The sequence below is a fragment of the Achroia grisella genome, unplaced genomic scaffold, assembly GCF_030625045.1.
Source record: "Achroia grisella isolate CSIRO2021 unplaced genomic scaffold, CSIRO_AGI_Agris_v1 utg204, whole genome shotgun sequence".
NCBI lineage: Eukaryota > Metazoa > Arthropoda > Insecta > Lepidoptera > Pyralidae > Achroia > Achroia grisella.
The window spans coordinates 3746340-3762662 of NW_026712703.1; the positions used below are offsets into that span (position 1 = coordinate 3746340).

General features: G+C 32.1%; 2 protein-coding genes across 5 annotated transcripts; one reads left to right on the plus strand and one right to left on the minus strand.

Annotated features, from left to right (window-relative positions):
* Positions 1–69: 69 nt before the first annotated feature.
* LOC131841991 (UDP-N-acetylglucosamine--dolichyl-phosphate N-acetylglucosaminephosphotransferase) lies at positions 70–9849 on the minus strand. 2 transcript variants are annotated; one of them, XM_059190422.1, is made up of 6 exons: positions 9809–9849; positions 2605–2689; positions 2410–2524; positions 1616–1829; positions 1114–1345; positions 70–575 (listed from the first exon to the last, which is right to left on the minus strand). In XM_059190422.1, the coding sequence occupies exons 1-6, from the start codon at positions 9810–9812 to the stop codon at positions 83–85; spliced, it is 1143 nt and encodes a 380-aa protein (XP_059046405.1). In that variant the 5' UTR covers positions 9813–9849; the 3' UTR covers positions 70–82. The 2 variants fall into 2 exon arrangements, with proteins under 2 accessions (XP_059046405.1, XP_059046404.1); XM_059190421.1 differs by lacking the exon at positions 9809–9849 and having other exon boundaries at positions 2605–2829.
* LOC131841990 (zinc finger protein 84-like) lies at positions 7136–15514 on the plus strand. 3 transcript variants are annotated; one of them, XM_059190420.1, is made up of 11 exons: positions 7136–7355; positions 8853–8975; positions 9381–9474; positions 10030–10110; positions 10756–10833; positions 11547–11782; positions 12725–12840; positions 13482–13590; positions 13997–14149; positions 14767–14962; positions 15384–15514. In XM_059190420.1, exons 1-11 carry the CDS (start codon positions 7260–7262, stop codon positions 15512–15514), a joined length of 1413 nt encoding a protein of 470 aa, XP_059046403.1. In that variant the 5' UTR covers positions 7136–7259. The 3 variants fall into 3 exon arrangements, with proteins under 3 accessions (XP_059046403.1, XP_059046401.1, XP_059046402.1); XM_059190418.1 differs by having other exon boundaries at positions 7137–7355; positions 9294–9474; XM_059190419.1 differs by lacking the exon at positions 7136–7355 and adding an exon at positions 7931–8072 and having other exon boundaries at positions 9294–9474.
* Positions 15515–16323: the final 809 nt, after the last annotated feature.

Consider the following 16323-nt stretch of genomic DNA (forward strand, 5'->3'; position numbering starts at 1 on the left):
TGGTGTATGTACCGTATGCAGGCAGTCTGAGGGTAGTCTGATGATGTTGAAATGTAATAAATCGAGTGGTAATAAAAATAAATTATTTATTTGTATCATATATATACGAGGCCATAGGGTATCTTATTAAAAATGCAATACAACTGCAGAAAACTTGAAATATCAGTAGGCTGATGGTAAGTCGCATTTCTGACATGGGACCCAATTTTATTAAAAACAAGTTTATCAATGTCATATTATTGATTGTTATACTATCTTTATCTTCAGTTCTATCTATTAATTTAAGCAGGGTTGCAACTTGTATTGTTAATTTACTTAAAAATGACATATTATTTTTTACTATGACTGTTCTGCTAGGATACAGTAGGTCTGTTTCAGCGCTGTACTTTGGTAATCGATGTCTAGGGCAAGGTATGAAATGGAATAATTGTGGCACTGAATATACAAAGTTAATAATTTGTGGTAAAAAGAATAATAAAACTGTTTTACTGAAGTGACTCAAAATTCCAACCACTGCAAATGTCATCCCAGATACATAGCAGAATGTGTCTCCAACGAACACCTTGGATGGATACCTAAAAATAAACAATAAGATTCATTTAGAAAATATTGCAAATATATTTATAGTAAGACTGTAAATATTTAGTCATTTTCAATATACTAGGTGTATAAATATGAAACCGGACTGATTTTTAAAAAAATGTATCGTTTAATACTCTAGACACATAGGGGCGATTTTATTCGAAATATTTTCCTTCGTTAATCACACAAGCCTCCCACCTCTCGGGCAATTTTCGAATTCCGCGGCGAAAAGGTGAAGAATTCACCTTTTGACCCGAACAAATTTTCGACCCATTTTGACACTTCTTGAAAATTGGCGAAGCGGTGCTCAGACAATGCGTGGCCCATTGATGCAAAAAGTGGTAGTCGGATGGAGCAAGGTCCAAATGCAAAAGTGGTGGCTTTTTGATTGGAACTCCTAGTCGGATTCCTCAACAACAACATACAATAAGCTTCAGCACCGTAAGCAGACCACAGCGATTTTGGCGGCACTTTTAAGAAAAATCCGGTTTCATACTTATACACCTAGTATTTTATGAGAATATAACTTACCAATTATGTTTTAATAATGCTAAAGTTGTAGCTAGGTAAGGTATCAGGATATGCAACGAAAAAATGTGGGCTTTATGTTGGTCACCACTAATTTCTATTATATTAAATGTAATAATAGATAATGCTATGACCACTGACTGACCCACTTCAAGACCATTAATGCCAGCTAGTATGTTTATAGCATTTGTACAGAACACGGCTAACATTCCCATGTAAACATAATACAAAAAACCTGAAAGAAGTATCAGTACAATAAAATTATACTATGCAATTATATATGTATTTGACAATAAAAAAAAACTCACAATAAGAACAGCTACTATTAAAATAAGATTTGTTTGTTATAAAAAGAATTTCACACTTTGATTAATATAAAAGAATTCAATATTATTATTGTATTTGTAATTTGTACAGAAAATAAATGTTTTAATAACTTTTAGGTTAGAAGTTTGGACTTTTTCTCTTTATTTACGCAAAAAATAAGAATTTTCAACATGTTTACCTATATTAATAGAAATTCCTAGCCAATGCCTCAGTGGTATAGGGACCACAAAAGTGGTGGAATTGAAATTGACATAGTACACCACAAGTAAAGGCAGTGATGCAATAGTTGGCAATAACAGTTTGTACCTCCATCTTAGATCCAGAACATCATCCGCAAAGCCCAACAGTAGCATACAACATATGGACAGCAGTGCAGCTAATAACTCTGCAAACTAGCAACTACAATATTGGTTACATCAATAAAAATATACATTTAGTATAATAATTTAATATGTTAAAAAACCAGTAGGAATTAATAAGTAAGTTTTTCTTTAAATTAGTCCAGCGATTTATTTAGCAAGCAAAACTTGACTGGAAACCAGGTTTAGCCTTTTTGCTTTTCAAAGATAATTAAATAGAGATAATGTAAGTTGAACTCCATTCTTCGGGCCTCAATTAACCTCTCATCTGGGTCATTGTGCATGAAAAAAGATATGCTATACTAAATTTAGTATTTTAACATGAGTTTTTATTGTTATCATGAGTGATTATCTAACAAATTGCTTGAAAATGGAATTAAATTAGAAATGTATTAATATAAATAATTAATTAACATAAAATTCTATTAAAAAGTATCAGTAAACCAGAATACATTACATATTATTATAGTTCTTTTTTTTTAATTATAAGTCTTATACTCTAAGAGCTGTGAGTACAACTAGATTTCAGAATACAAGTCTTCATCTGAAAAAATTGTTTAAAACAGATATAAATTAAGCTACAAATTTACTAAATAAAGTTGAAGTTGCTCACCTCATTGTGTGGAAAATGTTCTCTCTCTATTAAATTATAACCAAATACAATTGGTATAAATATAAAACATGTTACCAAAAACACACATCCTGAAACTACTCCTACAGCTTCGGGTCTGAAAATATTTGCTATTAGTTTACATTTATTTTTAATAAAAATTATATCATCAACATCAAATGATGTAGATAAACTTACATTTTATTTTTATTAACTTTGCATAGGTCTATGCCAAACATACCGGCATTTATGAATAAATGGCCTAGCTTTGGTATTAATTCATCTGTGAATAAATAAGCAAATAAAGATATTAAAAACAATAATATAATGGACCACATTTTAGAAATATTTCAATATCATTAAATTACATATATAATAAATAAGCAATAATAGGTTAATAGGTATTTGAATTAAATGTAGTAATCTGACTGACAGACATATCTTGACATGATTGTCATTTTTTCCCAAGTATATAGCATATTATCTATGATTTTTCTCGTCCAGGGAAAGGAAAAGGACTCACCATATACAGCCAATATTTATAAACAGCACACACTGGTCATCCACACCCCCCTCAAGGCGAACCCCTTTGCCCCGACATCAACTATATGGGATTCTTTAAATTTGTAAAGGAACCTGCTGATAATATTGGCACGTATTTATTCAAACTAAGGAATGTAGGGCGAGATCTCTCCCTTGAAATGGAGAAAGAAGGAGTCAAAGAACTACCAGAAATCTTTCTTATGGGTAAAGCTTTAGAAAGCTGTCCGGATGAATATTTCCAGTTTATCTCAAGTTGGAAGCTGTTAGCAAAAAAGGATCGTAGTATAGAGAAATTAACTGTTGATATATGTTCTTACGAACGAGCATTACAATCAAACAAGGGTCTCGAGCTGAAATAGAAGAAGCACTCGCGCTTACCGGAGGTAAAGGCAAGTCTAAATTTCATAAAAAAGTAACTGTCAAAGACAAGTCAAAGAAATGTAGTTATTATGGTCTGAACAATCATTTTGTTAAAGATTGTCGCAAATGGATTGCTGATGGATGTCCATTAACATTAGAAAAACCATCAACGTCAAAACTAGGTAATACTTCCAACAATAATAAATGCAAAGCTAACATGATGCTAATGAGTGTTGAAGTAAACTACACGGGAAACATTGATAAACATCAATGGTATGTCGACAATGGCGCAACTAGCCATGTCACAAACAGGTCAGATGTATTTGAAAATTTTGAACGATTTCAAAACAAGTTACATATAGTAACAACTGCCAATGGCCATGCTATTGCTGCTACTGGTAAAGGATCCATAATAGTGGAAGCAGATATTTATGGTCGAAAGCAACTGATAACTTTAAATGATGTTTGGCTTGTTCCAGAAAATTCAAAAAATCTTTTTTCTGTCTTAGCTGCTCAAGATTGGTTGAACGATAGCGCATTCATATCAAAAACAAACAACTACCAATTGATTTTAGATGGAGAAACTGTCCTACTCGGAGAAAGAGAAAAATATGGAGGTCTCTATAGACTAAGATTGCGAAACAAACTATTGAATCCAATTGAAGTAAATATTAATGCAGTTGATACAACAGATATGCTACAGCTCTACCATGAAAGGTTTGTACATCAGAGCAAAGATCATGTAAGAAAAATTGTTGAACGAGAACTGGGCATAAAAATTGTACGTCCTACTCACAGAACCCTATGTGAAGGAAACATTTATGGTGATGTTTGTGGACCATTTATACTCTCCTATGCCAAATATCGTTACTTCCTATTACTAAAGGATGACTTTTCAAAGTATCGCTATCTATTTTTAATTAGAAAGAAAAGTGAAGTCTAAGAAAAGCTGATACAATTTATAGCTCAAGTAAAAGCTACAGGGCATATTATTAAAGAATTCTTCACTGACAATGGAGGTGAATTCGTAAATAATAATGTGAAACGGATTCTACAAAAGGAAGGCATTACGCATAGATGTACTATGCCTCACACACCACAACAGAATGCAACTGAACGTGATAATAGAACCGTTGTTGAGGCTGTCAGAGCTAAAATGCATACTCCTATAAGGGAACTACATAAAAACTTATGGGCTGAAATACGGTTAAGTACATAAACAACAGTACTTGTACTGTTGTTTATGTACTTAACCGTACTGGTCCTATTCATTTGGAGAAAACACCCTACGAGTTATGGCATGGCAAAAAGCCAAGGATTAAACATTCACGAATTATTGGAAGTCATTGTTATTCACATGTACCAAAGGCATCACGCAAAAAGCTGGACAAGAAAGCGAAAAAAGGTATTCTTATAGGTTACAATGAGGACGAAGGGTATCGCATTTGAATAGAAAACACTCTGACAGTAATGAACTCCAGAGATGTAATCTTTGAAGAAAAGACATTAAATCCTATAGATGAAAATATAGTCCCTACCGAAAGTAATCATGAAGAGAAGACTGCTAAATCAGTGATCATCCCACTTCAAGTCTGTAATGATCCCGCTGACTTAAGTCAAGAGCATGACGAGTCGAATGTATCGATTGATTTAACTAACGACTATACACAGTCAGATACTACCGAATGCGAACATGATATAGTATCCAATGCAAACATTTTGCCACACATTGATACGAATGAACAAGATACATACGAATGATGCATCTTGTTGAAGATGATATATTAGAGAAGATATCTTACCTCAGGAAGAAATTCATAATGAAAATCCTCGAGAGGAAGAGAGAATAATTTTAAGAGATCGATCTAAAATGAAAGCTCCTGCGAGATTTGACGAATTTGTTTTACATTGTGTAGAAAAAGTCTATAATCATGAAGAAGAACCAAAGACATTTAAAGATGCGATGAAATCTGCTGATAAAGACAAATGGCGAAAGGCTATGGATGATGAAATTAAATCCCTGAAAGAGAATCAAACATGGGACTTAGTGCCATTACCAAATGGATGTAAAGCCATTATACGTATGTACGTAAAGCCATATATCCAGTAAATGGGTTTATAAAATCAAGCGAAACTCTGATGGATCAACTGACAAATATAAGCTAGACTTGTTGCTGTTGGCTACACTGAAAAGAAAGGGGTCGATTATGAAAAAACATTTAGTCCCGTCGCAAAAATGAGCACTATCAGAACACTATTATGCATTGCTGCTCGTGATAATATGATACTCACCCAATTTGACGTGTCTACAGCATTTCTTTATGGAAGCCTAAAAGAAGAAATTTATGTCAAGCAACCTGAAGGGTATGATAATGGAACTAACAACGTATGCAAGTTGAAACGTAGCCTATACGGACTGAAACAAGCTCCATTGTGCTGGAACAACTAATTAAAGACTTCCTTATAGAACAAGGGTATGTACCTGGAGAAGATCCTTGTTTCTTCTCTATGAAGAGGGTGAAGGTAGGCTACTTATACCCTTTATGTTGGCGATGGCTTGATAACTAGTACATCACAAGAGCTGACTAATGAGTTCCTTGAGGCGATAAAGAAACGGTTTAAGATAAAAATCCAAACTAACAAAAATTTTTATTATTTTCTAGGGCTTGAAATAGAAAAGGAGTCTAACTGTATTAAAGTACATCAAGGTGCATACACCAAGAAGGTATTAGAAAGATTTGGTATGCAGAACAGTAGTGTTGCTACACCAATAGTGAAAGAATCTGAATTAAGAGAAGAAGATGGGGATAACACATTTCCTTACAGAGAAGCAGTTGGAGCCCTTGCATATCTTATGGTAGGAACAAGACCTGACATTTCTTATGCGATAGGTGTTGTATCCAGACACTTAGAAGCTCCTACAAAAGACAGACATTACAAGACTGAAACGAATATTTAGTTATTGAAATGGTACAAGGGATTACTATATCACATACAGCCAAGATACGCAGAAAGAATTAATCTGCTATAGCGATGCTGATCATGGTGGAGATCCTAATTCTGGAAGATCGACGTCAGGCCTGGTATGTATTTACGGAGGTCCAATATCATGGAGAAGTCAACTACAGTCGTCGGTGTCAATCTCTGGTACTGAAGCTGAAATAATAGCCGCAATTGAAGCTGCAAGAGAAATAATATGGCTTAAACGATTTATTAAAAATATAGAGCAATCATCAAAGATTTCTGTTCTATACTTAGACAATGAATCAGCCATAAAACTTGCATTAAATCCACCCTATGAGTTCCATAACAGAACCAAGCATATTAAGCTAAGACATTTCTTCATACGAGAAGCCATAACTGAAGGAGTTATGAAAATAGCTAAAGTTGGTACTGAATTCCAAATTGCAGATATGTTCACCAAGGCTTTATACAAACCAAGATTGGCAATGCTATGCCGGCTGATTGGTGTACATACATAGATTCAAGATTTCTCTTCACAGGAAAGGAACCATCACTTCAAGAGAAGATATTAGTTTATACCATCTAGAATAGATACGTGAAGTTATGGTACCTTACTGGCCATTTAAATTTGTTAATATAAAAAAGGAATGTACCTATGATTTTTAATGTCACTCAATAATAAAATACGATTATATCTGTTTGCATATTTAAATGATCTTTCCTAAACTCTTTATTTACGGACTATATTTATCTTAAAAGCATCTTTATCAACATTCAATATTCAAACAACAATATTCAACACTCATCCCAATTGCAGTGTCATCTGTGGTAATCTGTGTTGTGACTGACTGACTGTTAACTGTGGTGTCTATTGTTAATAAAGTATATAATCATATAATACTATTGTTTTTTTATTCTTGTCTATTGTCCATAATATAACTAAAACAATAAAAGTTATGTTATTTAATATCTACATATAGATCACCATGGATATGTGTAGAGCTTGTTTACTTGCTGAAAGCGAATTGTTTAAAATAGACGAAACTTTCATAATAAATTACAATTCACTCACGAATCTCAACGTAAGTGTTTTTAATGATAATACATAATTGAGATAACAACTTAAACTATTTTCATCACTAACCGAATGACAATAATGTTTATTATATTTTAATTAGGGTCAAATGGTCAGTTCATGACAATGAGTTCAACTGCAATCTTTAGTCCCCCCAGTTGTCCCCGGCGATATCATAAATAACTTGTTAATAGTCCGGGACCAGACTTTCGCTTTGTTACGTAGCTTTTAAAAATAATAAATAAAAGAATAGAAACTTAAACTTATTTATTACAAAACTTGTTATGTCTATCTAACTTTATTCATTAATAAATCGAAAACGAACACTGTACCAATTTAGCAACTTCATGGCCATTTGAAATCAGAGACAAATTATTCTTCACTTAAAGGCATAAGAGATAAATATTAATATTGGTGGTAACTATCTTATAGTGCAGGAAAGAAGCATGGTCACTGTATATATACATCACTCGTTATATGGTTTGTTTTAAAAACAGTACACTTAAGATGAAATAAGTGGCCAGCATTATCACAATATTTTTTTTTATAAATGTTAAAATGTTCTTTTTTTCTGTAATATTGCTAAAAGATTGATAAAGATATCATTTCATAATTTAAGGCCAGTGTAAATTGCTTTGAGTATGTGTAAAATTTTTGTGATATTCCACAAATAGATCTCTTAGTACACCAGATGATACTGAAAAAGATGACAATGATTTTCAAGGTGACTTCCTCAATTCATGTCAATAAAATAACCATCGTGGTTGCTAACTAACCAGAATTTGACTGCATAAATTTAATACATTTCTATGGGTCAAAGTTAAAGGTTGTCAACTGATCCTTCTCAGACCACTTGAGAGATTTCAGCCTTAGTGTAATGTTTTTATATTATGAATTATACTTTACATTTAGCCCATCATAAAAGAAAAGTTAAACTTTGCACTGCCCATCCGCTATGACCCTGTATTTTATTGAGCTTACTATATTTCCCAGTCAAATGTTAAATAAGATGGAAATATAACTGTACATAACTTAAGAAATGTTTTACTTCCACTTAAAAAATTGCCACCTTTCACCATTTCGGATTTCTTAAAACTGAGCATGGATAGGTAGTGGTCAAAAACCAGATATTTTAACCATATTTGAGACATCATAAGGCATTGAACAGAGTTCAGATATAGCTTGGCAGCTTATTGTTAGTGTTGACTGTTCTGACTAGTCAAGTTGTCAGTTTCTGCACAGAATATTTGTGATCTCACACTTCTAATTATAGCAGAATTGAACAAAATAATATAAATTCATTAACTAGTAAAATGGACTTACGCAAAATAACATCCAATTCAATAAAACCACTTAGTACTCTTCAACCTACATGGGTCAGTTACTAAAATTTGACAAAATGGCAATATGAGTTGTTCATTTTGACTCACCCAGTACTTGCTCCCATATACTGGTGTTCAAAATTTTGATTTTAATGTTTAAAATAATATTTTTTTATTTTTAGATCACTTTAAATGATGGGATGCCACAGTGCTTTTGTCAAAATTGCATCAATGTGGTAAAATTATTCATAGAATTCAGAGAGAAATCCATTTTGTCTGAGAATACATTAAGGGATCTTGTACAGGTAACTATGATTATTATTTTTATTCATAATTAAATGAGTACTTATGTTATAACAGGTTTCATAATTTATTTATTTTGGCTAAGCCATACATAATATGGATGAATATTATGCAAAAATAAGGTTTTAATGTATACATTATTTTAGATATATATTATCTCATAAATCAGTGGGGGACTCTGTAATAGGGGAGACAAATAGAAAAACTACATTTAATTATTAGCTGTATACTCAATGTGACAATAGGTTAACAGTGTTAAGCCTGTATATATTCATCATGTTCTTTCATATTTATATTTACATATATTTTGTACTGTTTAGGATATAAAAGATGACAAAATTGTATCAAATTTCACACAAAATCAATTTAAACCAAATGCTGACAATTGCTATATTGACGACCAACAGTATGACATGAAGGAGGAATTTGATGCTGATGAAGGACTTGAGGAATCATTTCAAGAATTGGAAGATGTGAAGTTTATTATTGAGCCTGAAAAACGTAAGTTAAAGCCATTTGCATCTATGTATTCTCTACAGCATAAATATATCATGAAGAGTATTCTGGCGAATTGTTCAAATGAATACTAGCTGATGAATTCTATAATAGTAATTACTAGCTGTACACGCGACTTCATCCATGTGGAATATAACTTTATTTTTATAAAATAAAAGTAGCTTAATTTACTCCTTATTACATTAGCTACCTGCCAAAATAAGTCCCGTCAAAATGAGTCCAACCATTACAGAGATTAGACGGAACAAACAGACAGACAGACAAAAATTGTAAAAAATGATATTTTGGTGTATGTACCTTTAAAAACGTAAGTACGTACGCATGTGTGTTTCCAGCCACTGTATTGTATTGTATGTTGGACTCCAGTTTCCGCAATTAGCCAAACACTAGCCACTATTAACAATTTGACGTGAACACAGGGCTCTTAATGATACCTAATGGTAATGGAACTTCTGGATCTACCCATAGGCTCCCCGTCTATTTATTTATTTATTATAAATGAGTATTATTAAGGCTCAAGATTATGTTTATATTTTTAAGGTAAAACTACGTATAAAGTACCAAGAATAAGAAATAAAGTAATCGAAGGGAAGAGAAATGAAAAGAAACAACTCTCCAGTCGTAAGTAAATATTAGAATATGGTTTATATTAATGAAATATATTTTCATTTTTTTTATTGTAATGTGTCAACGCGAAAAAATCATTTACAGCCGGTAAGTAACATATCTATCAAATTATGAAATCATAAAAAAAGTTGAACTGCCACATAATAAACAGTACTATTTTATCACTTTCGCTTCCAGTTTGTTAGTGTAGTACCTACAGGAATTTATTTATTTTATCACTCCTAGAAATTTATTTATTAATTTAATTTTGGATTTATCTAATATATGTTTTAAAAGTTTGTAAAGATCCTGTTTCTCAACCTCAGATCTATTGCTGTCCACTAGATTGTCCAAAGAAATCGCGACACAGCGCTCTCGGTATCCATACACTTACTGACTATCTATATTAATGAAGTTTACTAAATGCGAAAGTTTGAAAATAAAGATTCGTATTTGGTAATAGAGACAAGTGACACAATTGGCATGGCCGACCTGTATGTGTGCGTGTCTGTCTATCTTTGCTGGTCATCCGCACTGTACCGCAATACCGCATACTTTTTCAGTGATTCTTATACACTGCACATTATATTTCGGTACAATCATTTGTAATTATCTATTTTATAGTATTGAATATTTCAAATAGGAAATCATTTTCTATAGGAACTATCAAAAAAGTACCAAGGAAAAAGGCAATGAAAGAAATGAAAACGAAAATGAAATCAGCTATATTATCCTGTGGTAAGTAGTTATTACATTTCAAAATTAAACAAATAGATCATTATGGCCACATTGATTTAATGTGACATATAGTGTACTTTATTGTTATCAGACTAAATATATTTAATACTGGAGTTACCTCTATTTCATCTATTTCAGCTGGCAAGTAGCTTTCTATGTTGTGTTTCAGTTGACGGGTGAGGTAGTTGACATGTTTTTCTTTTATCTCAAGACAATTCACACAGCGCCATCTAGACCCAAGTTAAGCTAGCCCCAAGGCTTATGTTATAGGTACTAGACAACTGATACAAAAATATTTATATTTTTAGGAAATGCATATATGTTGTACGTAGAAAACATTCAGACCGCTACAAACAATTATACGAGGAATCGAACCCGCGACAATCGGAAGATAGGCGGTGTGCTAAACCGCTAGTCCACCGAGGCCGTCATTATTCGTAGTCGTGCTTTATTCCTCTGGAATGACAATGTGTGAGTGGTGCCTGCCACGTTTGCAATCAGTGGTGATGGGTGCTATAGTACGGTACACATACATATATATGTTACCGTTTACCATCAGGTGGGCCATCAGCTTGATTGCCATTCTAATTGTTTAAAAAAAAGATAAAAATTTTATTATACACATGTAATTCATCCTGAGTTTCATTTGCGATTGTCATTATAATGATTACTATGATTATTTGAATGAATAATTTACAAACTACATATTTCAGGTATGTGTGAAAAACAATATGTAGACAATATTGAGCTGCTTAAACATTTGGAAAGCCATATTAATAGTAATCAATGTGACATATGCTTTGAAAAGTTTATCTGTTGGCCACAGCTCTTTAGTCATCGACTTTTACATTTGCCCGAAAATAAAGGTACATGTCATTTATGTGGCAAAAGATATACAACAACTACATATTTGGAGCATCATTACAGAAAATTACATTATAGTGGAGAGGTAGGTATTAAGTTTTGTTTCTGACACGCGTCTTAAATAGTATAAAATGAAGTCGTTTCCGCTGTCTTAATTTATTCATGTAGGACATTTTAGCCTCTTATGAACGTCACATTTTTTGTAATAATATTTTTTCCCTACTGTTCAGTTAAGTATACAGATTCAATTTAAAGGGTTTTACGAAGAAAATTTGATTAAAGGAATTTTTACATTTTTATAGAACAACAATTATATTTAGACAGCGCTAGTGATATTTAATTTCTTCTTTTTTCCCAATTGAGAGGAACTGGCAAGTTATTTATAATGCAGTTTTTCATAGTCTACGGTATCCATTTACAGTCAGATGGGTTTGTGCTTGTTTTCCACCATAGTAGTCATATATATATATATCTACTATGGTATATATACATAGCTGGCTATATACAAATAGTTAACTTCGTTAAACGTTAAAGCGTTACATTTCAGAAGAATTAACGCAAGTTAACGTTAATCCGTTGATATGTGTAAAATGTCTTTACCTGTAGAAAACAGACGTTTAACTGCAGCGCTTGAGGGTAAAGCAGTATTGTATTTAATGAATAGATTTATGAGTACCTGTTTCTCTTTTTGTTGAGTCTTTTGATTTTATGTCCAGCCACATTTTATTGAGATTTTGCGTTTTATTCTTTAAAGAGTTGGAGCTTTTTTGTTTTTGAACCTAATTTTTTCACACCGCGCCGCGGTTCCGTCCAGTAAATAGTAGGTATTGTATTAAAGATTCACGGACTTCTGCATATTAATGGAAGTTAACGTGTCCGTTAACATTTTTAAAAGTTAATCCGTTAATCAAAATGTTAACTTCGTTAAATAACGATTAACGAGTTAATGTCTTGATATATTTTTGATTATAAAAATTTAAAAATATTTTTTTATGAACTTAATAGGTGTTCTATGAATATTCCGCAGACTACGCTGCAGTGCAACCAATGTAAACGTAGTTATGATACACCACGAAAATTAAGGAGTCATATACGGAGTATTCATTCAGAAGTAAAATATATATGTGATTATTGTTCCAAAAGGTACGGCTATAAGGTATTTATTCGTTAATTTTATGTACCCCTTAATTATTGTATTATTTTTTATAATGAACGAATCGACATAGGAGGACCTCGGTGATCTAATGGTTTAACATACCACTGACTTTCGATGGCCGTGGTTTGATTCCTCACAGGCTGCAAATGTTTGTATTCAACAATGAATGAATATAATTGTTTGTATTGCTCTGGGTGTTTTATATGTATATTATATAAGTACTTACAAAAAAATAAATACTCCTAGCACTGTTATCTAGTACCCATAACACATTGCTTAACTTAGGATTAGATGGAGCTTTCTGAATTGTTCAGGGTAATTATGATTATTCATATGTTTTGCCTGATGGTAAACAACCAATGAAGGCATACTTTACGCGCTGAGGGCATACTTTGTAATTTTAATTAGGTGAATGATTACTGATTAATAAGCCTCTTTTAGCCATTTGTCAAAGCTTCAGCAACTCATAATATTTCAATGAGGAATAAAAGGACAAATATGATGAGATTGCTTAGTCCATCGTGGCTTTGATTTAATTTGTATTTCATTGAACGGATTACTCAATTGTTTCAAATGTAACGCGGTAAAACTCTATTAGTTAAGTAATATTGCAATTGAACAATTTCAGATTTATTGAGAAAAGTAGTCTGAAGAGTCATATTCGATGCCATAGTGAGAAAAAGACTTATGTATGCCGCTTATGTGACTTTTCTTGCAAATATAGTACTGGTTTAAAGGTATGTATGTACGTATAATTTTTACCGAAATGATTTCAGCATAGGGTTGTTTAAGTATCTGTGTATATAGGTGTATTCTTGCACATAAAATTCTCGTGTCCCAATGTTATTTACCATACTACATCTGATAATCGGCTATTATCTATTTTTCATATCCCTAAGTGATAAGGGTTGTTCTGTCCATCCGTGACATTTATTTTTTCGACATTTTTATTTTTTATGAATTGGCATTAACAAATACATACAACCCTAAATTGTCACCCTTCTACCGCCCATCCCTACTTTTTAATAACGATATTAATTTATTTGGGAAAGCAACGTGTGCCGGGTCAGCTATGCATTTATATAAATTTAATACATAAGTTGATGTAAATATACAAAATTTTACGTAGATATTATCTTTTAGAGTCATTTTATAAGAAGACATGCTACTGAGAAAGCAACATGTAAGCAGTGTCAAAGACCATTCGAGAACCAGAAAAAGTTAGATGCACACATTTGTAGAGTTCGCGTTCACATATGCCCTGTATGTGGAAAAGAATTCAAATTATCAAATTTGGTAAGTTGTGGAAAATATAATGATATGTTATAGATTGTTATGCAATAAATCTTAATATATATATGTAATTATTCTGTACATGTTTTATGACCTATGTTCTAAATGGCTAGACTAGATTTAGATATTTTGTTTCTGTATCGGTAGAAAACACAATTGAGACTCTATAGGTGTTTCGCTGCTTATCCAGGCAGAATGATGTTTGGCGGCTTATTTAAATATGTAGGAATAAGAATTAATATACATATCACTTATTTCCGCTGCGTAACAGTAATACTTACTCTGCTATACCTACTTAATTCCTGTGTTTCGGACTTTGATCGTAATGGTATCGGTGCCAGTGCTTGTCAAATCTCCGTTGACAAGAGACATTAGATTTTGGTTCAAGAACGGATAGGATTGTTAGAAATGAGTATTATTTGACCTATTGGATACAATGTATGTCAAGTAGACTTTTGGATCCCCTCTGCAAATCACTTTTTTTATATCCTAGAAAAATTCCTATTTCCTAAATGAATTTCCCGAAACAGCGAAGAAATAAGGAGATAAAGCTTTCTGCTCGGGCATTTCCGCACTAAATAGCATTTGTTTAAGTCTACAACTTATGTTACTTATTACAGTACCATCGCCACTTGAGCACTCACAGAGAAGCAGCTCCATATAAATGCGATCGTTGCCCATCTATATATAAAAGTCGGGTAGCTTTGAGGATACATATGGACAGACATAATGGAAATCGTACGCATCAATGTGAATATTGTCCAGCAAAGTTTTATACTGCTAATGTACTTGTTAAACATCGCCGCACTCATACAGGTAGTTATATCTTCTAAGTACAGTTTAATGATAATGTATTCTTACAAGATTTATTTATGTAACTGGGATGGCAAAACGATCCAGCTATGGACGTTACGTTATAATGTGACACTCGAGGTATCACTCATGCTTTACCATTCTTGAGGACCATGATGTCATGCCACTTATTCTGTGATTTTATTGCGTTATCTTTTCTACGAAACAAAGCTTTATTATAGCTGCTAAGCAGTTTGTTTTATAGTAAACTTCTTGACATTCCACAAAGACAATTTTTTGCAAAGTATACCTCAGCATTACCATACATATAACTACATATATATATTACCATAGATATAACTACGGAATGCGCTTATTACGTTACGTCATGTGCACTTTCTCATTGTTGCAATGATTATATCTATTTTTATTTTGTTAATTTCAGGAGAAAGGCCGTTTGTATGCAAAATTTGTGGCAAAGCTTTCACGGGAAGCCATAACCTCAAGTTGCATATGAGAGTACATGGTGAAAACTTGATTGTAAAAAGAAATAAAAACGAGGAAAAAACTAAGTAAATAGTTATATATAACTATTTACTTAGTTTTTTCCTCATTATAATGAATTGTTGTAAGAATATAAATTTTACAATATTAACGTATTGGAAATATTGAGTTTTATATAAATTGGTTAATAAATAAAATATATTTTGACATAATAAAAAAACTTATGTTTATTTTTACGTTAAACTTATATTACTATAGAAATACAATTTACATCTAGGTACAAAAGTAAAAGTATCACATACAAAAAAAGTCTTTGGCAAGTACAGAAAAATTATAAAAGTTTTTAACTACTAATATTATACAGGTCATTTTAAACTTCTATGTCTCTTACATAAATTCTAGTCATTTTTTATTCATGTAACATCGTATTCTTTGCTAGTAGCGCTCATATCGTAATGGTTGTCACATGGCTGGTCCAGTGTATTAAGTAACTAGAACACAACTCAAAAAATGCGAATGGGAATACAATAGTTAAATATATATTTAAAAGCTATTTTACTAAAATCCCGAAAATAAATATTATGACCAGGCTACCCAGAAAATACCTAAAGTCACTCTATTGTGAAAAACAATATAGTACAAACAGATTTATTAAAATCAGTCAATTATACAAAGTCATGCGATATTTATTAATGAATAAATTATATAAATTAATACAATCATAATAGGATGTGTATACTTAATAAGCTAAGGTGTCAGTTTGGACATGTTGACAATGATTGTCTAGATCCATATAGACCTGGCAAGATGTGGAATGTATTAAAAATGAATATTATTAGAAAAAATACTTTATCGTGAAAACGAAAAGTTCTCGTACTCAT